This window comes from Telmatherina bonti, assembly GCF_933228915.1.
Source record: "Telmatherina bonti genome assembly, chromosome: 8".
Taxonomy (NCBI): Eukaryota; Metazoa; Chordata; class Actinopteri; order Atheriniformes; family Telmatherinidae; genus Telmatherina; species Telmatherina bonti.
Window position 1 is genome coordinate 16,858,205 of NC_136626.1, and position 22,176 is coordinate 16,880,380.

Sequence of the window (22,176 nt, forward strand, 5' to 3'; positions counted from 1 at the left end):
GTCAGTGTCCTTTCTTCTTCGACACGTTGTTTGGTCACATTTGTTCCCTGCCCCACTTCCTCCATCTCGGTGTCTCTTCCAGGCTGCAGAGGCTCTGGTCGGTGGTTCAAGGAAAAGCCGTTCGACTGCTCGCCTTCCCCGGTCTGCGGTTCCGTCAAGCTCCCGGTGTCCGCCCCAGATTCTGTCTCCATTCTTGATATTAATGTAGTTTGCAGGGCGGCATTTTCCAGCTCTTTTAAACGCTTAGTGTGGAGGCCGCAGGCAGAAGGTTCGATGCCAGGCGTGCTGTTGTTGTTATAAGGGGGCTCACCACTTTGCTCCATCATGCTCTGCGTCAGGAAAGCAGCCCATGGTCGTAAAAAAGGAAAAGAGTTGCGCCGCTGCAGAGCGAGATATGTCGCCGCCTCGTGGTCACATTTCAACACGACTTGTCAGTGATCATAGAGCATCTCCTCACCATCCTCTTCCTCCTCCAGTCTGCTTCACCACATTTTAAACTACCTCGTACCGTCTGAGTATGGAGTACTGTAGGATTTTTTTTTTTGTGGTTTAAATTCCTAGATGTAGGCATAGTCACTGACTTTTTAATTTGTAACTCAACAGTGTCAAATATAAATACAAATGTAGAATGTCCACATTTACTCAGGCAGCAATTTGCTTCCATGAAGCTCCTCTATCCATTGGCAGCAGCAGTGGCCTTGTGAAAAAAATAACTAAATAAAAATATTTTACTTTTTAAACAATATCATCGTCATATTGCCATTATTATTGAATAAAAGCTCCAACTGGGGGTAAATAACTGGCTTTTGTCATCTGTTGTTGCCATGGGTGAAGTTGATTGAACGAACTCAAAACAGCTGTATATTATTAATATTATCATTATTATTAGTAGTAGTAGTAGTAGTAGCAGTAGTAGTAGTATGCATGCGTTCTAACATTTTTGACCACTTCGAGTTTCCGTATGTAAGGATTTGTTTCCATAGAGACCATTATCTGTAGTGGAAACTACTGAAAAACTCATCTTGGATATAAAGGTAACAGGTAAAAAAAAAGGGGGGGGAAAATCCAATGAGCCCAATCGACTCTTCTTTATATCTGTGGACTAGGTCGTGAAAAGTATAACGCATTTGGAAAGGCTAGCATGCTTTAGCGTTAGCTAGCGTCTTCTTCTAATGTTAGCTTTCTGCTAACACGCAGCTAATGAAGCTGTAGAGTCAAAGGTGCGTCTGTTAACTAACATCACACTTTAACATACTATCGTTAGCTTTATAAGTAGCTTAAAATTAATTCTCAAACAGTAAAAATGTATTACAGACACGATTTAAATCTTTTTGTAAATTAAAACTACTGTGTGGTTACGGACTGTGCTCAAAATGTATACATCCCGATTCATGAGACTTGCAGACTAAAAGTCTGTTAGTCTTTTAAGCATTTGGCAGGTAATGCTCAGGGTCAGTAGTTTCATTTTCTTGTTTTTGATGGAATAGGGGCCGGTGGATTTTGACCAAAATGTCATTCAGAGACCTAAGACGTAAGTCTCGCTAGCTGTCTTCTTCCAATTTGATGTAATAAACATTACATAGTTCAGTAGAAAGATATTATTCGTATTTGTTTATTGTTTTGCAGATTTCACAGAAATGATGAGGGCATTGGGCTATCCTCGCTTGATATCCATGGAAAATTTCAGAACCCCCAACTTTGCTCTTGTGGCAGAAATCCTAATATGGCTTGTAAAGAGGTAACTAGAACTATGTGATGGTTAAGCCTATCTTGCTGCACCCATTTAACCTCAAACTTGTGCCATTTTATTTTGCTCTATTTGTGTCCCTCTGATATTTTTTGGCCTTCTTTTGTGTCCTCTCTTTCTTTCTTTTTGGTAGATATGAGCCCAACATTGATATTCCTACTGATGTGGACACAGAGTCAGACAGAATATTCTTCATCAAGGCGGTGGCTCAGTTCATGGTAATTCCTGTCTGTCAGTTCAAGACACTTTATCCTTGACTGTGAAGGAGGTGCAGCTCAGAGATCTATCTTAATTACTCTCTTGTCTGATTGCAGGCAACAAAAGCTCACATCAAGTTGAACACCAAGCGTCTCTATCAGGCAGATGGCTATGCAGTTAAAGAGATGCTGAAGATCACTTCTGTGCTTTACAGTGCTATGAAAACCAAGCAGATGGCTCTAGAAGACAAAATAGAAGAAGACAATAACAAGTTCAAGTTTGACCTCGGCTCAAGGGTGATACACACTTTTAACACTGTGTATATAATTGATTTTCATCCATTTACAAGGTTAAAACTGCCAGCTATAAAATTACAGTAGGCAAGATTTCAGTTGGAAACGTAGATACTTAAAGTGAAACATATAAGCAGTTGATCTGCTGCTACTTTAAAGTAATAATATTATGTCATAACTGTGGTTCCTAAACATATAATAAATATAAAATAATATAGCACATATCACCAGCCAGTCCATGAAGTTGATATCTTGGAAATGGGACTAAATTTTAAATATATGTCGTCTTGACAGTCAAACTATTTCCAGATCTACAGCTACATGTTTTGCACCTTGCCTCTAGTATAAAATGGTTTGAGTGATTCATTAGCTTCTTGTGATTCATTGGTTGTTCTCATTAAATATGAGAACAACCAATGAATCATTTGTACATGTGGCGAAAGAAAACCAGCCCATGTGTTCTGATCTCTGCAGTAGAAAATACTAAAAGTACCACAGCACACAGCACTTGCTTGATGTATACAGCTGTAGATCTGTCTGCATCTACACACTAATCCTTGGCTGAAAGTTCCTACAGTGCATCAGACATGAACCATTTAGCAAAGAAGTAGGGTGTCTTGCAACTCACAGAACCCACAGCTTAGAATCTTAATGGTCAGTAAAACAAAACTCTTTCAGACCATTTTTAGAGCCATTGTTTTGATAGTTGAAGGCATTTTGGTAGCATGATCTAGCCAGTATTGTTTAGATATTATTGATCACTGTCATATAAAGTAACGTTGTTATTGTGACTTACCAGTTGTTTCATTATTTTTTCCTTGATTATATTTCATTATATTTTGCTTACATTGTTTTATTTAATTTGATCTGACCCACATATGTATTGACTTTTATATTCTAATTCACAGTTCTTTTGTTTTCTTTTCTTATTTGTCATTTTAGATTATTCTTTTCCTGCTCATAATTTAGCTGTTTTTCTATTTACTTTGTAATCTTAACTAGAGGATCACTTTGTCCTTATTTTAGATTTCAGATCTTAAAGCGGCCCGTCAGTTGGCATCGGAGGTCACATCCAAAGGCGCATCTCTATACGATTTACTGGGGAAAGAGGTGGACTTAAGGGTGAGGAAAACCTCTGATACTAAGTTTCCATGACCTTGAGCATCACAGCAACATCTTTTTTTAAAAGACAGAATTCTTTTACGATTAATTCAGGACTTATTAAAAATGATTTTATCATACATTCTGCCTTGACACTGTTTTTCATGCTTAAACTAACATTTCAGCTTTTACCTTTTCTCTCAGTGGTGATGGCATGAGCTTGCTTTATTTATCTGAAGTTAAAATAATGTTAGATGAGAGCATTATCTTTTTCAGAACCAGTGACAGTGGTTATTTTTCTGTTTTTGTCTTCATGTCACTCAGGAAATGAGAACCGCAGCCATTGCTCAGCCTCTGGAGATCAATGAGACTGAAAAGGCCCTGAGAGCAGCCATCAAGGAAGTTTTGGTCAGTGTTTGACCTGGCAGGATCCTGAGTTTTTATTGTTTTTTTGTTTTTTACATATCAAATATTGAGGCATTGAATTTTGTGTTGCACATTTGTGTCCAAGGAAAGCGTGAAAAAGACCAAAGAGATGCTCAGTAATGTTGTCTCCGATGAGACCAGTCTGGATGCCAAGATAGAAAAGAAGAAGCAAGAGCTGGAAAGGCATCGAAAGAGACTCCAGACGTTGCAAAGTGTCAGGTCAGTTTGTTACCTAACAGGTAGGATACAAGTACAAACAAAAGTAACAGCACTTAATTATTTTTAGAATTAGAAAAAATATATTTATTTATTCATTTACACTTTAAAGTCTCCTTAAAGCTGTCTCTTTCCTGTTGAAGCAAGTCTGTAAAGAAACATTTTGACTTTAAGAAAACTTGTAAATAAGCTTTTGCTTTTGTCTTGACTTCTTAGACCGGCATTCATGGATGAATATGAGAAGATAGAAGAAGAGCTGCAGAAGCAGTATGACATCTATGTGGAGAAGCTCAGGAACCTCAGCTTCCTGGAGTCTCAACTGGAAGAATACCACAACCTGGAACAGGAGAGGTTTGAGGTTTGTGGACTGAATTAGTATATGTTAAAGGAAGAGTCACTAGCAAATTAAGAGTCCCTTTTATTGGTTTGGATGAAAGAGAATATAATGATCTGAGGACTGGAAATGCTAGCATATTACAGTAAACACGTCTGGTCTCCCCTGCAGGAAGCTGAAAACACTCTGAGGTTAATGCATCATAAACTAAGAGAGGAGGAGACAGAACTAATGAAGGGCTCATGTGAGACTAACCAACATACACTAAAAGCAAGAGTAACAGATAGGTTCCTAACCCTCTTTTTCATGGATGAAAACATTTGTTTCACTTGTTTCTTGCAGTAAAAGATGAGGATTCGGACTTAGAAGTTCCAGAGGACGAAGGTTCAGACACTGATTTTGAAGAATCTCGGCCCTCAAAGCCACGACCAACTAGAAATGGCCTCATGGCAGGTATGCATACAGGCGGTAGCCAAGTCCAGGATTAACTTTTAATTGCAACTGATGGTGAAAGGCATTATTATTATTATTATTATTATTATTATTATTATTATTATTGTTGTTGTTGTTGTTGTTGTTGTTGTTGTTATTATTAATAAATAATAATAATTCTTATTATTATTTTATTACAGAACTTTACTATATATTAGACAACATTTTCCTTGCATTTGGATCTAAATTATTAATGTTCATGAAAATTTTGCAAATTGTGCCATGTTCAGAAAAACTGCTACTAGAAGTATCTGACAATATTATGGAAAGTGCAACAGAACAGACATGATTTATTTTACCAGTAAGCTAAGACATAATTTCCTTTTTCACAGCTTTATTCTTACTTTTATTAAATGTTTTGCTACAGATTTACTTTAATTCTACAAACCTAACTCTGTTTTAATTGTTAGAAAAATTAAGCATTGAAAAGTGCATGGATGGTTAGATCCAGGCTCTTTTGAGTGTATTAGCAGGCAGCTCCCAAACAAAATGTCTGGAAGATTTGCTGGCAAACTGGCCAAGCTTAATGTAGAGCACAAAACACAAACAAGTTCAGGAGAAGTTTAAGAAACGGAAAAGAGAAGCACTCAGACAGTAGAGACCTTTGCCAAGCCATTGTCATTTTTGTAAACGATTGTGTGCATTACTTTTTTAGTTAGAAGCACTAATGCCAAAATTATCCATATCTCTCCACAGTAAGAAATCCTTCAACAAATTAATCTGATTTGGATCCAGGCTGTGATCCAGGATCACCCCCATAATCTAATCACTTGATCTTTATTTAATTTTTAAATTGCTAGCTTTTATTTATTCCCCCAAGGCAACTGAATCTGATGACCATCCCTATTTCTTTGGTTGATGATGATATACAAACTGTATACAGTATAAACGTAGAGCAAACTGCAGCAACCAGAAGATGATTGACACGGCTAATTGCTAATCAATTTGTTTCCATTACAACAATATTTTTTCCTTTTTGAAAAGTTTTTCATGCTCTGGTGTAGGATTACGTCTTGTGTTTTACAAGCAGAAGTTTTCCTTGTAAAAATGTCTTTTGAAATCTTGACAAACATCTTCAATAATCAAAAATAGGATTTACATCCTTTTAAGATGGCAAAGACATTATAGATATAAGTCCCGGGTTAAAAATGTTACTGACTGAAGAGTTTATCTCTTTACCTGGCTGTCATAAGTAAATATTCAGTGGAGGAGAATTTGTCTTTTCATGAACTTGTTCTTTTCTTCTTCATCTAACAAGGGAGAGGAGGACGTTTCATTGGTAACATGCAGGGTGGTGACAGTGATGAGGTTAGTAATGTCTTGTTATCACAACCATATTCTTTTGTTCAGTTCTGCCCTTCATTTTATGTACTACAGCTGAGAACATGCCAACTTTTGTGTTGATATGATCGTTTTGACTGTAAATGGCATTTGTTGTGGGCAGCTTCCTCTTTTATCAGATCAGAGGGGTTTTCTTGTTACTTCTTTATTTAATGCTTTTCTAATATTCACTCATATTTTAAAAGGCCTTTTTAGCACTGTCCAGAACGTCAGTCTCTCATTCCAAAAAACAGCGGAAAGGAAAGGTTTGTGCAGGACAAGGATCCAGTTCACTCTTTTTGTTCCCCTTCCTTGTGCGTTTTAAGGAAAAATTCATTCTCAAAGGGAAAAAAAGATCCTCCTCTGTGTTATATAGTTCAAATAATGTTAATAATGCTCTTTTAAAATGGAGCTGGGGCGTATATCAATGATTATGTCACAATAATACCTAGACTGTATAGCTAATTACAATAAAACATATGAAAATCTCATTACCAGCATGTTGAGTGCTGCTGACTGAGTAAAAGAAAAAACAAGACAGAAAAGGAGAATATTGCATGGCCTTGTCGCCAATATAGTTTTTTTTAACAAAGATGATTCTGGAGATGTTTCACTATAACTTTAGGGTGGATTTTTCCTTTACATTATTAAAATGCAATGTTTTCATCGCTAAAACCATGACAGATTAGACTGTTGCGTCTTGAAATAGTGTAAAGAAAACTTGCCTTACCCCTGTTGTGATTCTACGGTGACTGTGCTGGTAGTGCAGAAATGTCTCATTTTATATATGAAGTCATTAGACTGGACTGTTAATAACAATCTTTGGCCTCTAAGTGATTGTTTTGATCATTTGTCTGCTGTTTCAGACTGAAGACAGCGAGATTGATGTGGATGAGGATGATGAGGAAGGTGAGGAGGAAGAAGGCAAGGATTTGGATGATGATAGTTTAGATGGCCCGTTATCCAGGAGTAATCGTCCTTCTAGAGGTGGTATGAGACCTGCTCTGCTGGAGGAGAGTGATAATGACTTCTGAATGAAGCACACACATACCCACGAGCTTCATCCGATTCTATCATCCAGGTCAAATGTATAACCTTGTTTCTTCTCAGAGATAAACATTTTCAATTCTCAGTGTAACTCCTGTTCTTGCTTATATGTATTAATACTAAAATGGGATAATTAATGAAATGAATAAAATATTTCTTCATTTAAACATGTTATTGTATTATTTACATCGGTATTTTCTTCCCTCAATAACAGAAACATGATTCTCTCTCTCTCTCTATCTATATCTATATATATATATATCTATATATATCTATATATATATATATATATATATATATATATATATATATATATATATATATATATATATATATATATATATATATATACATGTATGTGTATATATATATATATATATATATATATATATATATACATGTATGTGTATATATATATATATATATATATATATATATATATATATACATGTATGTGTGTATATATATATATATATATATATATATATATATATATATATATATATATATATATATATATACATGTATGTGTATATATATATATATATATATATAATATACATGTATGTGTATATATATATATATATATAATATACATGTATGTGTATATATATATATATATATGTATATATATATATATATATATATACATGTATGTGTATATGTATATATATATATATATATATGTATGTATGTATGTATATATATATACATATATGAGAGAGAGAGAGAGTCTGAAAATCAAAGAAACAGTAGTGAGGAGATTTTTTTTTTTTTTTTTACCCCGACATTTATTTAACCAAACGGGAACAAACGTTACTTAATCCATTGTCTTACAAATTGGTGTTTACTAAGTGATCCTGAGTAAGGTCGTTGATAGACAACAATACAAAACTAAATACAATAATGATACAATAATAGGAAAAAAATAAAACTACGAGGGGGTGTTAAACACAGCATAGCATTTCCGGGGGAAAAAAAACAATAGAGATCATAACTTAATTGTGTTTCTAAGCAGTCACAGTTTTAGTAGCCTTTTTGATCAAAGAATGTTTGATGGAGCGAATATTTTGACTAAGTTCACATTGGAATACACTAAATAAGGGTTTTCGACCAGCAAATTTACTTTTATGAATATGAAATTTGCCACAATGAAAATAAGATAAATAATCTACCTTTTAGGATTATTAAACCTTTTGTCTGTAGTGAAGAGAATCTAGACGTTAACGTCAATAGACTGTGTCGTCATCACTGTGCGCGCTCGTTTCGGAGGAGGTGGCGGATGCCTCTTCGAAACAACACTGTCGTTTGCTGACGATTTGGTTTTCCTGTCATTCTGGTATGAAATAATATTTATAGTTGAGCAATTATCTGTTGTGATATTTATCATCTTTGCTGATGTAGCAGTATAGGGACCAGATAGCTTGTTCATAAGGATACCAGTCTGGTTTACCAGGCTAAAAGGAGCTAGCTAATGTTAGCTAAACAGCAGTTTTCTCCATTCCTTTAAAATAATAATGGTGCATTCATTAATAATGGCTGTTAATAACGTTATTGTTTAGCGTTTTTGCAGACTTGCATGTTGGTTAAGCAGTGAGTTGAGTGAGAATTGTAGGTCGTCAATGCATTTAGTTTTAAAAGTAATTGTCTTACGCTACATTTGCTACATATTGCATGGGGATTTTTTTTTGGTACGTTCCTGTGCAGCTACATATCTTTAATATAGTCCTGAAGAACTGATGCCATATCCCATCATGATAACATTGTATTTTAAACTGGAAGTGTTTTGGACTTTGGTAAACATCCAAAGGGGATATCATTACCACGATGACTAAATAATATTGCAGGTAATAAAAATACGTCATAATAAAATTATACACACATCGTGGAAGGCTTTTATTATTTGGTCTCTTCTGGTTGTTCTTATTTTTTTTTGTTTTTCTCAGCTAAAAAGCAGCTGTTAGGATGCCAAAGAAATTCCAGGGTGAGAACTCTAAGTCAGCTGCCGCCAGAACCCGCAAGGCTGAGGCCAAGGCTGTGGCTGATGCCCGCAAGAAGCAAGAAGAAGAGGATGCTCTCTGGCAGGAAACTGATAAACATGTACTTAAAAAAGAACAGAGAAAGGTGAGCTGACTCTCCAATACTGAAGTCATGTTAAAATTTATGAAGTGATCCTTTTTAACTAATGTTTGCAGAAATATGACAGGTTAAATGTTGTTGACAAACACTGCAACTCAAAGGAAAACCTATAAAATGTTGTATTTTAAAAAAAAAAAAGGGAAAATACACCCATTGAAACCCAGCTTTTATGTCATTCAGTTTTGTCAATTTAAATATAACTGTGAGATAACAGTTGCAGAGTATAGTCAAGTGTTCAAGTGTATGAATTGGCTTGAAATATGTGTATGTATAGTGCCTTGTGACAACATTGTTGTAAAGTGGCGCTATACAAATAAAACTGAATTGAATTGAATTAAATTAAGAAAACTTAAAGCCCAGACATTATTTTTCTGTACTGTATTGTATATTATAGAACACATTTTAACTTTTTTTTCCATAACGTTATCATGTCTGGGGCTGCACGGTGGCATAGTAGTTGTAGCGCTGTAGCCTCACAGCAAGTAGGTCGCTGGTTCGATCCTTGGCTGGGGCAAGGTTTGGTCAGTGGCCTTTCTGTGTGGAGTTTGCATGTTCTTCCTGTGTATGCATAGGTTCTCTCAAGATACTCCAGCTTCCTCCCACCGTCCAAAGACATGCATGTTAGGTTAATTGGGTATTCTAAATTGCCCCTCTAAATTGTTTGTCTTTGTGTGGCCCTGCGATGGGTGAGCTGTCCAGGGTGTTCGCCCAAAGACTGGATAGGCTCCAGCTCCCCCGCGGCCCTTCATTGGATTAAGCGGTTAGGAAAATGACTGACTGACTAACTGTTATCTTGTCTGGTACAAAGATCTGAAAGTTTGAATATTTTTCTTCAGATATGTTTGATGACCATCACTGAAAATTGAAACTGTAACATTAACACATGAAGTGTTGTGTAAAAACTAAGCAAACTGTTTCCTGTTGCTGCAGGATGAAAAGGAGAAAAAGAGGTTGGATCTCCTTGAGAGGAAAAAGGAAAACCAGCGACTGCTGGATGAGGAGAATTCCAAAATGAAAGGCAGACCTCAGAAGGAAGCTTTGCCTGGTGGAAAAGTGACTCGTGCCCAGATTGAGGAGACTCTTAAGAATGAGCAGCAGCAACAGGAGCAGATCAAGCCAAAAGGTAAGTTCTGGTCTGCAAAGATAACAAGTGTGTGTTACAAAAGAAAAGATAATTCTCTCAATGAAATTCACAATTTTTCAAGGATTAAAATAAAAATAACTCACTCCTGCTGTGCTATGTACCATGCAGAAAAAAGCCACTTGGAGACTCCACTGGAAGAGAACATTAACCGAATTATTCCTGAAGAAGGAACTGTGGAAGCCAGAACAATAGAGGATGCCATTGCTGTGCTCAGGTACTATTCATGCTGTGCACCTTGTTGTCATGTAGTTCACAGGAATGTTAGCAATTTGCTGCAGCTGAATATGTTTTTCTGTACTGCAGCACTGGGCCTGAAGACCTGGATCGTCACCCTGAGCGAAGAATGAAAGCAGCCTTTGCAGCATATGAGGAAGCAAACATGCCCCGTCTAAAAAATGAGAACCCCAACATGAGGTTGTCGCAGCTGAAGCAGCAGTTGAAGAAAGAGTGGGGTAAAGCACCAGAGAACCCCCTGAACCAGCGCTTCGTCAACTATAACTCAAAATGAATTCACTCTTTCTTTGAAAATGACGCCTAAAAACTCTGCCTGTGCACATTGGACACTTCCATCAGAAAACGTAATTAATTCATTGAAGAAAGAGACAAAAACTTCACAATTAAGCAACTACAAGCACTCTCGTGCCAGAAGACTTGACTCCATTCTTTTCACTAACAAGGAGAATCTCATTTTTTTCAGATTAAATTAACAGCTGATAACTATGATTTGTGCACGTGGCCTCTAAGGAGGCATCTCAGCATCTAATACATGATTTTTTTTTTTTAATTCCTACCCATTCTGGAACAATGAGAGCTTAGATGTTTTGAGAGTAAATTATTAAAGATCACTGCTCAATCTTCAAAACAATGTGTCGCTTTTAAATGTGCAGCCCATGCTGTGAAGACATGGCAGCAACTGTTGTGCAAACTTTATATTGAAAAAGGAGATTTATGAATTTATCTTCCAGTATTCAAGGTGAAAGTCAACCTTAGTGGCCACTGTTAGAGTTCATGCAAACCATTGAACTTTGAACGTGTTCATGAGTGTTTAAAGCTGCTTTCTTACTTAAATATCTAAACAGCTATAATTGGTTGGATTGCAATTACTCAGAGGTTTTTGTTATGTCCATAGTATTATTTGGTTTGGGATTGTTAGGAGTTTAAAATTTTCTTTAGTATTCCAGGAAAGCCAAATGTCAGACATGCCTGATAAAATGTGAAATTAAGATTTCGTTTTATACTTGATGTAACGGTTTTCAGCAACAAACGACATGGTTTCCTGTTTGTGTATAAAATACCATGAACTGTGATCAAGACGTTTGCTTAAATTTAGCCTTTTTCTGCCAGACCGTCTGGCTTTTCCTCAGCTCTGACTTTGATGTCTCGTGTCTCTTACAGAGGAGAAATGATGACTTCTTAAAGGTGAGGACTTGGGATATGACCCAAATATTACCTCGTAGCTTACAGTGATTCCTGAGCATGTAAACTGATGCCATGTATAGAAATGTCTCCGTAGACAGCTTAAAAAAAGAAAAAACTGGTAGTTACAGGATTTCTGAGCTTCTCTTATTTCTGAGTACTGTCAAAATTTTTACTCATCAATTTAAAAATAATTATAAATTTATAAAACCAGTGAAGAGGTGCAGGGAGGTCGCTGCTGGTGACAAAGGTTTTTCCCAGCGCAGCAACATTCATATACTGAGCTGCTGAGACAGCAAGCTGCAGGCTTTACAGGTTTGTCTGATGCAGCTGCGAGCGCTGATGAAACAAGGCTGAAGCTGCCTAAAGACAACTTACATACAGATGCCAACGGTTTAACTTCACACACCTGAAAATGTGGTAAAAGTAACTCTTAATCTAAACACTTGGAAATGAAATTAAAAACGTATGGTGCAGTGTAATGTTGCGAAGAAAACACAACTCTGAGACTGGATGTTGAATATGATCTGAGTTGATGTGCACTTGAAACTTTTATTTATTTTTTTAAGGACAGTGGTGTTTTCGAGTGCATCTTTTTGTACAATAATTGCTAAATTGCTCCTGTTGTCAGATCTTCAGGAGACAGCTGATGCGACCCTGCGCTCGCTCACTCAGTTTATTCAGAGCTGAGTTTAAAAATGGACACTTTTGTCCTGGCAAGCCCTTGAAGCGGAAGAGATAAGAGACGATGCGAAGGGCTTTGAACCACAAAGCTTCGATGACAAGTTCAACTGGCCTTTTATTTTCTACTTTGCATTGAAAGCTATTAATTCCTTTTCTCTTGCAGCCTATCTGTCCATTCTCAATTTATAGCACCCTCTTTGAGCTTACATGTGATGTTCCGCCTTAACAGTGTGGATGATGATGTTAAATTTTTTTTTCTCTGTATCACAGCCTGCACCCTCCCACTCCCTTCCATTTGCATGGCAACCCTTCACCAGCCAGCTGCCCATTTCTTTCTTCATTTTGAATTCTAATCATTACTTTCAAAGGAGAAGGTCTCTAAAGCTCCTTTATCAAGTGTTTGTACTGGGAGGAGGCAAGCTGCTGTCCAACACCCACTCAGACTTCTCTTTTCTTGACACTTTTGCATACGGGGGGCACTACTTGTTTGCAACCTGCTTCTTCACGTTTGGATAAACTTGCTGATGGAAGAAGAAGGTAAGGATCACCCGTGGTGGTGGGGATTTGGCCACATATATCCATATAATGAGTATTAACATATAATAGATGAAATGCAATTAAAGGGGTACTTTTTAAAATAACGCACACATAAAGATTCATTAATATTTCTTTGGAAAATGACTTTGGAAAAATACAAATTTCATAAATTAGATCATTGCTATATTTATATTTTCATTCATTACATGTATACGTTATGAATTTATATTTCATTGCAGGTTTTAATAATGGTTGTTGGCCAACCTTTTGGCTACATTTATGTGAATAAACTAGTTAAAAACCTAATATTAGTAAAATGAATTTTATCAGATTTCTGCAAAAAGTATTAAGCTGCTGTAAAACACCACAAACTAAATATAAGACTTAATCACAAACATGAAATAATCTTCATGAAAATGTGAAACTCTTCAGAATTATTCTCTCAGCCTTTCTGAGCAACCGGCTCAGTAAACAGACACGAAGGGGGCCACATCTGCTCCTGACAGAGTGATTCATGTTGAAAACCTCCTGAAAACACAGTCTGAGATTATACAAATGATTGCTTTTAACAACAGTGACTACTGACCTTAAATCACTACAACATTTGTTAACATAGAGACAATCTGTAAGTTCAGCTACTTTTTATTCCTTTATGAGCAGAAAAAGCAACAGGAGCATTATGATGTAATCTTTCCCTTTTATTCATTATCTATCATGTGCAACATCTTTAACGTTAGGAATATTCTCCATTCCCGAAACGTTCATCTGTTAATGTACTGTATTACAAACTCTGCAGTTCAGAAGAAAACATTACATTTTGTTCTTCTTGTGTTTTATAGCTTCAGTTACATTTTTTTTTTTTGCTGCATCATTTTGAAAAAAAAAAAAAACAGGAAATGAGTTATGATGATAAAACATTTTTAACAGAGTGAAATGCAGACATTCTGTACACATTAATGTGTAAATTTGTACAATGCAATGACCATTTACAAGCAATCACTGATGAGTATTTCTCATTCAGACTGAGATTTGTATTACTTTCTGGGGTCATTCTGCAGCCATTTTTGCAACAAGTGTGTGAGAAATGAAGAAGCTTACAACCCCATTGTGTCCATCTGTATGATGTCATCGTGTCTTCTAAGCTTCACAGTGACACCATGAGGTTGATTCTGGTCAAACCCACCAATGCAACGCGGCGTCTTGACTCGACAGGCGAAGTCCTCCGTGATGGGGACCGGGAACACTGCGCCTCAGGAGGTCCTGAGGAGAAGTTTGACCCATACTCTGGACCCGCAGGTGAAACATCTTCACCCCCAAAGGAGAAAAGTCAGTGCTTTACTTTGCCTTCACTTCATGAAAGATCTAATGGGGTTATTCCTCCAAGAGGTTCAGCTAAAATGTCACCACTGAAAAGCCAAAACCTGACCTTATCACAGCTGAGTGACCAGGACTGGCTGCTGCTTTGTGGCCAGGTAAGCGGTGAAGATAATCCACCCCCAGCGCGGAAAGCAGGGACCAGCGTGGGACACCAAAACCACAATGACAGATGTGGATGCTCTTGTCCTGATGCTCACCAGCATTCGGAGGCTACAATTTTTCATTCAAGACCAAGGCAGGGCGCAGTTCAGGATGGCCTCTCAATAGTAACAAATAAGAAAACCCTTTCATCATCATCTCACGCACAGCCTCTCTCTCAAAACAGCCACATTTCAAGCCCCTGCCAGGTTTCTGAACGACAAACAAACAAAAAGTATCTTCAGAAACACACGACACGCGATCAAAAGGACACGGATCAAGAAGTTAGGAAGGAACAACTTTGCAGTCATTTAAAAGTCAAAGACAGCAGCCGACTAACTCGCACAAATTTGTTTAACATTCCCCCAAACTCCATTGACTGTGCTAACACAAATATAAAAGTTCAGCAGCATCCTCATGCTGCAGTCAGTGCAGACATCAGTTGGAGAGAGCTTTTTGGTAAAGAGCCCCTTCTGGTGCAGCAACGTCAAAAGAAAGACTCCAAGTGCTCAACAAGTGGGGATCAAACCTTCAATTCATCAGGATATCCACCCTTCACGCTCAAGTGTCGTCCTCTCCCTTATAGTCGTCCGGCCAGCACACAGTGGGCCAACAGGTCAGCTACACCTTTCAGTCAGAGAAGTGTCAAGTCTATCTCCACCAGCCAGTGTAGCTCCCTGGAGAACCAGGAGGTAGTGGAGGGGAGAACCAGGCAGCAACAAAACCAGGTATTCTGGGGGTTTTTTTATGTGACAGTTTATGTATTTCCAGTTAAAAATCATTACAGCATGATTTTTGTGTGAAAGCTGCGTGTTTGCCATAGTTTAGAAAACAATCTCTGTGTTCATCGTTTTGTGAGCTTTGTTGACCGTCTTAACTCCTTTTGCAGGCAAACTCGCAGCACCTCAGTGGATTAAAACAACCCCCCTCAAAACACTCTCCACCTCTACCTGACAACTTTGAAACTGGAAACATACTAAACGGAGATACAGTGCGACCACTGAGCAGCCAGGGCACGTTGAGATCTAGTCTTTCCGATCTTCAGCTTCTGCACAGTACCATCCTGGAGGACGCCTTCTCTAAAGTCATAAGAGAAGACTCCAGTAAGGCTAACAGTGAAAACCTGATCAGAGAAGAAGGTAGACTGCCACAGAAGAAGACCAAGGACATAAGCTACAGGCTGGGTCAGAGGAGAGCACTTTTTGGGAAACGGAAACAACTGAGCGATTACGCGTTAGTGTGTGGGATGTTTGGCATCATCGTCATGGTGATTGAGACGGAGCTGTCAAGAGCATTTTACAGCAAGGTACCGTTGATGTGTTCAGGTATCTGATTTATTTGTAAAATACTGCAAATGTACAATCTGGCCACAGATAGCACCTCAAAATAATTTTCTTACTGTTATGTGCTCTGTAATGTCTTTCTAGTTGGACTCAAAGAGGAAAATATTCACTGACAGACTGACACATCTAATTGAAATGTAGATATGCCACACTTTCCCTGTGACTGGTTAAGACACATATAGTTAACCTACAAATAAAATTTATACCATTTATACCAACATACCACTGAATATGGTGTCATAAACCTGGAAAGTGTAACTTCAGGATGCAGTATACTAAATTATTAAAGCTTTTTAAAGTCTGTGTTGTCATTTTCCTATCAGTTCGAAGAGAGGAGATTACCGTGGACATGTGGAAAATAGTTAATTTAAACATGGACTTTAGTTTTAAGATTACATTTTGAATTGCATTCTAAAATGTTCTTAATTTAAGATACTAAATTGGCCACATTCTGGATGAATTACCAATTTTATGGTTATTATAACTAAAACAGTTTGTTTTTGCTGCTCCAGGCTTTACTAATAATGTTCATGTGGTTCTCTTATGTGCAGGAATCCATTTATTCATATGTACTAAAAGGCCTAATCAGTATTTCTACAGCCATTCTTCTCGGACTCATTCTGATGTACCATGCAAGAGAGATCCAGGTATAATAATAGTAAATGAATGTTTTAACACCTTTTCTTCATCATGTGAAAGAATTCTTTAGAAATTAAACGACACATTTTAGAAAAATAGAGATGAAAAAATGCATAAGAAAAGAGCAGTGAAGAGAAAGAAAAATGAGTGAGAAAATCATTAAACGCTCTAAATCTTTAGTTCTCATCCTCCCCAGCTCTTCATGGTGGACAACGGGGCAGATGACTGGAGAATAGCTATGACCTTTGAGCGCATCCTCTTCATTGTATTGGAGCTTCTTGTCTGTACCATCCATCCAATCCCGGGCCGGTATGTGTTCACCTGGACCGCTCGACTGGCTTTCAGCTACACTGCATCGGTGGCAGACGCTGACATGGACATCATCCTCTCAGTGCCAATGTTCCTGCGCCTGTACCTGATTGGGCGGGTAATGCTGCTTCACAGCAAGTTGTTTACCGATGCTTCATCACGCAGCATCGGGGCGCTCAACAAGATCAGTTTTGACACTCGTTTTGTCATGAAGACTCTGATGACCATCTGCCCCGGCACAGTGCTGCTGGTCTTCAGTGTGTCCTGCTGGATCATAGCTGCGTGGACAGTGCGTGTATGTGAGAGGTATCCACTTAAAACCTTTTCTAGATCATCTAATTTAGTATTATAAACAGTAGTTTTGGAGAATAACACGCTCCTCTTTTCAGTTCTTCTAACGGCAGATTATGTTACAGCCAGGTGTCATGTCTCAACAGGTATCATGATTCGCAGGAAGTAACCAGCACCTTTCTGGGAGCAATGTGGCTGATCTCCATCACATTCCTGTCCATTGGCTATGGGGACATGGTCCCTCACACCTACTGTGGAAAGGGGGTTTGTCTCTTAACAGGAATTATGGTGAGAATAATATTTATAACCACTAACTTTGGCTTACTTACTTACTTTTTCTGTAGCCCTGATAGAAAATCTCTAAAAGTTTAATAAATATTGCTAAAATATAAATATAAAGCCTTTTCTTAAACAGGCTTTTAGCTGCATCCCTTCAGTGCTGGTAACTGCTGCTCCTCTTCTCCTCAGGGGGCAGGATGTACAGCCTTAGTGGTAGCTGTTGTTGCGAGGAAGTCAGAGCTCACCAGAGCTGAGAAACACGTCCATAATTTTATGATGGACACTCAGCTTTACAAAAAGGTTTGTTTACACACAAAAAAAACACAAACTTTCTGTTGGAACCGATCAGCTGTTTCTGCTTTTGTGACCAAAGTGATCAGGACATCTAACCAACATGAATTAAACTGTGTTGCATTTACATTTCTGTTCTGCTTTTTCCATTTCCATGATTTTACATGTTCTCAGATCAAAAACACTGCAGCAAATGTACTGAGGGAGACGTGGCTCATCTACAAAAACACCAAATTGGTCAAAAAGATCGACCACGCCCGCATACGTCACCATCAGCGTAAATTCCTCCAAGCCATACACCAGTAGGCATCAATATTTGTTATCGCCATCGGGGAGGGCAGTTAGGATCTGCACCTTTCTGCTGTCCCCTTATTTCGCTTTGGGGGAAAAAAGTGACTCAGATTCTGGTTTTTACCTTTAGATTGCGAAGAGTCAAAATGGAGCAAAGGAAGTTAACTGACCAGGCCAATACAGTTGCTGATCTTGCCAAGGTTTGTGTACTAATTTGAATTTTTTATCTGAATTCTGATAAAAGGTTTATTTGACATAATGCATATATGTGTATATCTTGCATCCTACCACTCTGATGAAACTAAGCATGTCTTATCAGATGGTTGTACCGCCTCTGTTGCCTTCCAGACTCAGAACATGATGTATGATCTAGTGGCAGAGCTGCAGCACCGAAGTGGGGAGTTGGACAGAAGGATCGTGGCTCTGGAAGAGAAACTGGACTCAATGCTTCTCGGTGTGCAGTCGCTGCCTGTTGTGCTCTCTCAAGCAATAACAAAGCTACAAAAGGATTTCCTGGATGACTTGGCTTGTCGTGTTCACTTCCTGTCGTCCTCCCTGAGCTCCGAGTGCTGTTCCGTGCCTGCCAAGCAGCTCTGCCCAGGATCCACCACACCAGAGACACCATACAGCTGAGAGAGCTCAGTCAGTGTTTTCCCCCTTTGTGTGTAAAATAATGAACAACTCCAGCAAGATGGAAAGTGTCGTAGGGTTTCAGAAATAGCCCAGAGACTTGGTAGTCACATCTTAAACCTGAATAAATGTTATTTATCAATTTATCTTTGGTTGCAGCCTCAAATAGACCTTTTCCCTATAATGTTTAATCCACAATTCATTATAATTCATTGATGACAGTTCTTTAAGTTAAAAACACTCAGTAATAAAATAAAAAGAAAAACAAAACTACATCCCAAAATAAATAAACAGAAGAGATAGCTACATGACACAACTGTGGTATACAGGCTAAATTTGTGAAGATAACATTGTTAGCTAACAGTCAGAAAGCTGTGCTAGAAGTGGGTGCCATCACATCATAAACCTTTTCAAGAACCTATTGACTTATTACTTGCGCCAATGAGGTTATGTTTTTATCTGTTTGTTTGTTTGTGTTCAAGACTTAAAAAGTTATGGATGGATTTTCATGAGGTTTTCAGGAGTTTTTGGAAATGTGAAAAGGAAGAACTGAGTTTTTGCTTGTGATCCGGATCACCATTCAGATTCAGGCTTTCCAAGTGCTTTTCTAGTTATTTTTAATTTCCAGAAATAAACAATTTCTCATTTAATTTTTCTAAGGTCCTTTTGAAATATTAAAAGGACTGGTTTTAAATGCCAGTGCTGGTCTCTGTTTTTAAACAGAAGGCTTGTTATCTTAAATATCATATAATGCAGATTGAAAAATAATGAAAAAAAAAACTTCTATTTGATGGCAGAATTGTGTATGGCAGCAGAAGGGATGAAATAATGGTGTGGTTTTAACTGTGATTTTACTTTTTCTTTAGAAGTTATATTTGTATAGTGTTTCTGTCCTGTTTTATATGATGTATACTTGCAACTTTTGTATGGACTGATTTATTCATAATTAGGCTAATTAATTTCTCTGTTTTTCCACAAGTACTTAGAAATGCCACTTATGTTTGTCAATGAGTCATTTAAATGTACACAGGGAATACATTACTTTGGTAAAAGGCGTTATATACAGTAGCTGCAGATTGTATCTTGTCCATTTTTTTCGTTTCACTCACCATAATTCTTTTTACTGTAGTATTTTAACCTGTGCTCATCAAGCAGAAGGATTTGACTATTACAAATATACAGAAATTAATTATTACAAAGCTCTCTTTATCTTTCTCTCGCTTATTTTTTTAAACAGTAGATGGGCATATATTTTAATAGATCTGTCCAGCAGATGTTTGCTGATAATAAACTTCATAAACCTTTTCTCCCCCAAAATTTCTTTTCTTTTAAATTTGTAATCAAAGCTGATATCATGGTCAACAGGCAGCTGCGAGAAGAGTGAAAAAACATGTGCCAATGTCAAGAGGACTTTCTTGTTTTGTAACATTTGGCAGGAATAAGCAAATAAGGAAGATATTGCTTGTAAGAGTACACTTTTTCATTGATCAATGACAGACGGGGTCAGATCGCTCCCTCGTACCGGAGGTCAGTTTTCCTCGCAACTTGTCTCATTTCATTTTTTTCTTTTTATATTAAACTGACTGCCTGGCCTTATTCCCTTTCAGCTCCCGCCAAACACAAAGTGATGTAGGTTCACGTCCTAAATATAATAATTAAAAATGTAATCAGTTTCTCCACATATTTAGATGAATAATTTGGGAGAGGATATTCATCCATAAGCCACATGATGAAGAAGACACACTTGAGAAGTAACAGCCATTTCCACCAGTGAGGTTGTTTACTGGAACCGCCATCTGTTTCTCTGGGTTACCGGTTTGTGGGGCACTCCGTAATCTCGCGATAAATATCCGCAAGCGAATAACACCCACGAGTTGTTCGTTTCGCGCGCTGACGCTAAGCTCCAGCCACTAGTCAGATTGGCAGCTCTACTATCCAATAAACGTAAAATATTTAGAGGAAAGTAGCCAATGGCGAAGCTGTTCTTGTAGAGCGGGCGGGATGTCAAAGTCTTGAAGAATAACTCATTGATCTAAATCTACCAAGGCATATAGTTGGTCGTGCCAACCCCACAAAGAAGTTGTTTGGGTAAAAACCGTGCACGTTATTTCGTAAACGTCAATTTCTTGCTTTATTTGGACGAACAAACAGGTAAACCGTTTTTCACGTGTGTTATAAGAACTTTTAAATTAGTCTTCATTGATTTCTCTGTTCAGCAGCTAGCATAGTAAGGTTAGCTAACTTGACAAAGTCTTATCTCTTTTTCAAAGTATCTGCAAAGTCTTCTTAATGTGTAGTTGTGAAACGTAAAATACCCAGTCATCAATACTCCGTTTCTGCTTTTGACTTTACAGTGGTTTCATGCATGGATTGTGGCCGTCAAAAAGCGGTGTAACAATAAACTGTAACGTGGTTTGCTGTAAGCTTTGACATGATGGGCGATGTACTTGGCCAAAGCGAGCCATTATACTGCTCCTTTTGTCTGTTGAATATGTGAATGATATACACTGCATGTTTAAAGTCTATTAGCTGTGTCCTCGCACTGCTTTCAACAGAGAAAAACAAATAACGCTAACCAAAAATAGCTTATTTTCTTGTTTGTCCGTTTTGTCTTGCAATGAATAAGCTTTTTTTTTTTTTTTTAAATTAAGTAAAATTAAATAAATAGTATAATAGATTCAATCACTCATTAGTCGACGATTTTTTTTTTTTTAAAGAAAGACAAAGTTTGTATGTTTTTCATTCACTGTGGCCGGTTTACTTCGCGCGAGCAGAGGAGCAAAAGCTCAGCTGCTGGGAGAGCAAAAGTAAAAACAAGCAGCCATTGAGCACTCCCCTTACTATTTAGAAGGGCCACGCGCCAGTGTTACTAGGAAGAGTGCTTTTATGTGATAAGTAATCGAGCAAGACGTAAACATAAATTAGTACATTGTGGTTTTTTGCTTTTTTTTTTTTTTTTGCTTTTTTTCCCCCTTTTTTTGTCAGTGAGCGACGGCACATTGTTTGCTAGCACTCCCTCGCGTCCGGATGTGCTTTTAAAAGAACTGGGAGTGGCCTGCAGCTTCAGTTTCCCGCACTGTATTTAAATCAGACTGTTCCCTCCCTTTCTGATTTTCCGATGAAGTGACAGCCCACAACTTGCAGCTGCACAATACTGTACAGTGCTCAGAGAGAGAGAGAGAGAGAGAGAGAGAGAGAGAGAGAGAGAGAGAGAGAGAGAGAGAGAGAGAGAGAGAGAGAGAGAGAGAGAGAGAGAGAGAGAGAGAGAGAGAGAGAGAGAGAGAGAGAGAGAGAGAGAGAGAGAGAGAGAGAGAGAGAGAGAGAGAGAGAGAGAGAGAGAGAGAGAGAGAGAGAGAGAGAGAAAATGTTTCTGCATATAAAGCAACGTAACAATTTCAAGAAAACTCTGTAGGCGTTTTAGTCATGTCGAGATTAGCATGAAAGGAGTAAGAAGTCCAAGAAAGTCATTTAAAATTTGAATATCGAGGAGAGGA

General features: G+C 37.7%; 3 protein-coding genes across 4 annotated transcripts; all 3 read left to right on the forward strand.

Annotated features, from left to right (window-relative positions):
- The first annotated feature begins 979 nt into the window (after positions 1–979).
- On the forward strand, positions 980–7,263 carry cluap1 (clusterin associated protein 1). The gene is made up of 13 exons (XM_079245403.1): positions 980–1,041; positions 1,488–1,531; positions 1,627–1,738; positions 1,881–1,965; positions 2,062–2,241; positions 3,265–3,360; positions 3,664–3,747; positions 3,851–3,984; positions 4,198–4,339; positions 4,487–4,559; positions 4,658–4,768; positions 6,066–6,115; positions 6,994–7,263. The coding sequence occupies exons 2-13, from the start codon at positions 1,510–1,512 to the stop codon at positions 7,159–7,161; spliced, it is 1,257 nt and encodes a 418-aa protein (XP_079101529.1). The 5' UTR covers positions 980–1,041; positions 1,488–1,509; the 3' UTR covers positions 7,162–7,263.
- A 1,168-nt stretch (positions 7,264–8,431) lies between these two features.
- Positions 8,432–11,322, forward strand: ccdc124 (coiled-coil domain containing 124). 2 transcript variants are annotated; one of them, XM_079244755.1, is made up of 6 exons: positions 8,433–8,513; positions 8,957–9,021; positions 9,121–9,298; positions 10,244–10,436; positions 10,566–10,671; positions 10,761–11,322. In XM_079244755.1, exons 3-6 carry the CDS (start codon positions 9,140–9,142, stop codon positions 10,963–10,965), a joined length of 663 nt encoding a protein of 220 aa, XP_079100881.1. In that variant the 5' UTR covers positions 8,433–8,513; positions 8,957–9,021; positions 9,121–9,139; the 3' UTR covers positions 10,966–11,322. The 2 variants fall into 2 exon arrangements, with proteins under 2 accessions (XP_079100880.1, XP_079100881.1); XM_079244754.1 differs by lacking the exon at positions 8,957–9,021 and having other exon boundaries at positions 8,432–8,513.
- Positions 11,323–14,251: 2,929 nt separating this feature from the next.
- On the forward strand, positions 14,252–18,685 carry kcnn1b (potassium intermediate/small conductance calcium-activated channel, subfamily N, member 1b; the record flags this gene model as incomplete). The annotated part of the gene is made up of 9 exons (XM_079245601.1): positions 14,252–15,337; positions 15,499–15,915; positions 16,504–16,599; positions 16,788–17,206; positions 17,338–17,479; positions 17,660–17,770; positions 17,936–18,063; positions 18,183–18,252; positions 18,401–18,685. 9 exons carry the CDS (start codon positions 14,252–14,254, stop codon positions 18,683–18,685), a joined length of 2,754 nt encoding a protein of 917 aa, XP_079101727.1.
- Positions 18,686–22,176: the final 3,491 nt, after the last annotated feature.

Bases quoted from the DNA above. Each gene is read 5' to 3' on its own strand.
- cluap1 (XM_079245403.1), top strand. From the start codon at position 1,510: ATGTCATTCAGAGACCTAAGAC. The intron at 2,242-3,264 runs GTGATACACACT...TCCTTATTTTAG, and splicing joins AGTTTGACCTCGGCTCAAGG to ATTTCAGATCTTAAAGCGGC. The intron at 4,769-6,065 runs GTATGCATACAG...TCATCTAACAAG, and splicing joins TAGAAATGGCCTCATGGCAG to GGAGAGGAGGACGTTTCATT.
- ccdc124 (XM_079244754.1), top strand. From the start codon at position 9,140: ATGCCAAAGAAATTCCAGGGTGAGAACTCTAAGTCAGCTGCCGCCAGA. The intron at 9,299-10,243 runs GTGAGCTGACTC...CTGTTGCTGCAG, and splicing joins TTAAAAAAGAACAGAGAAAG to GATGAAAAGGAGAAAAAGAG. The intron at 10,672-10,760 runs GTACTATTCATG...TCTGTACTGCAG, and splicing joins GATGCCATTGCTGTGCTCAG to CACTGGGCCTGAAGACCTGG.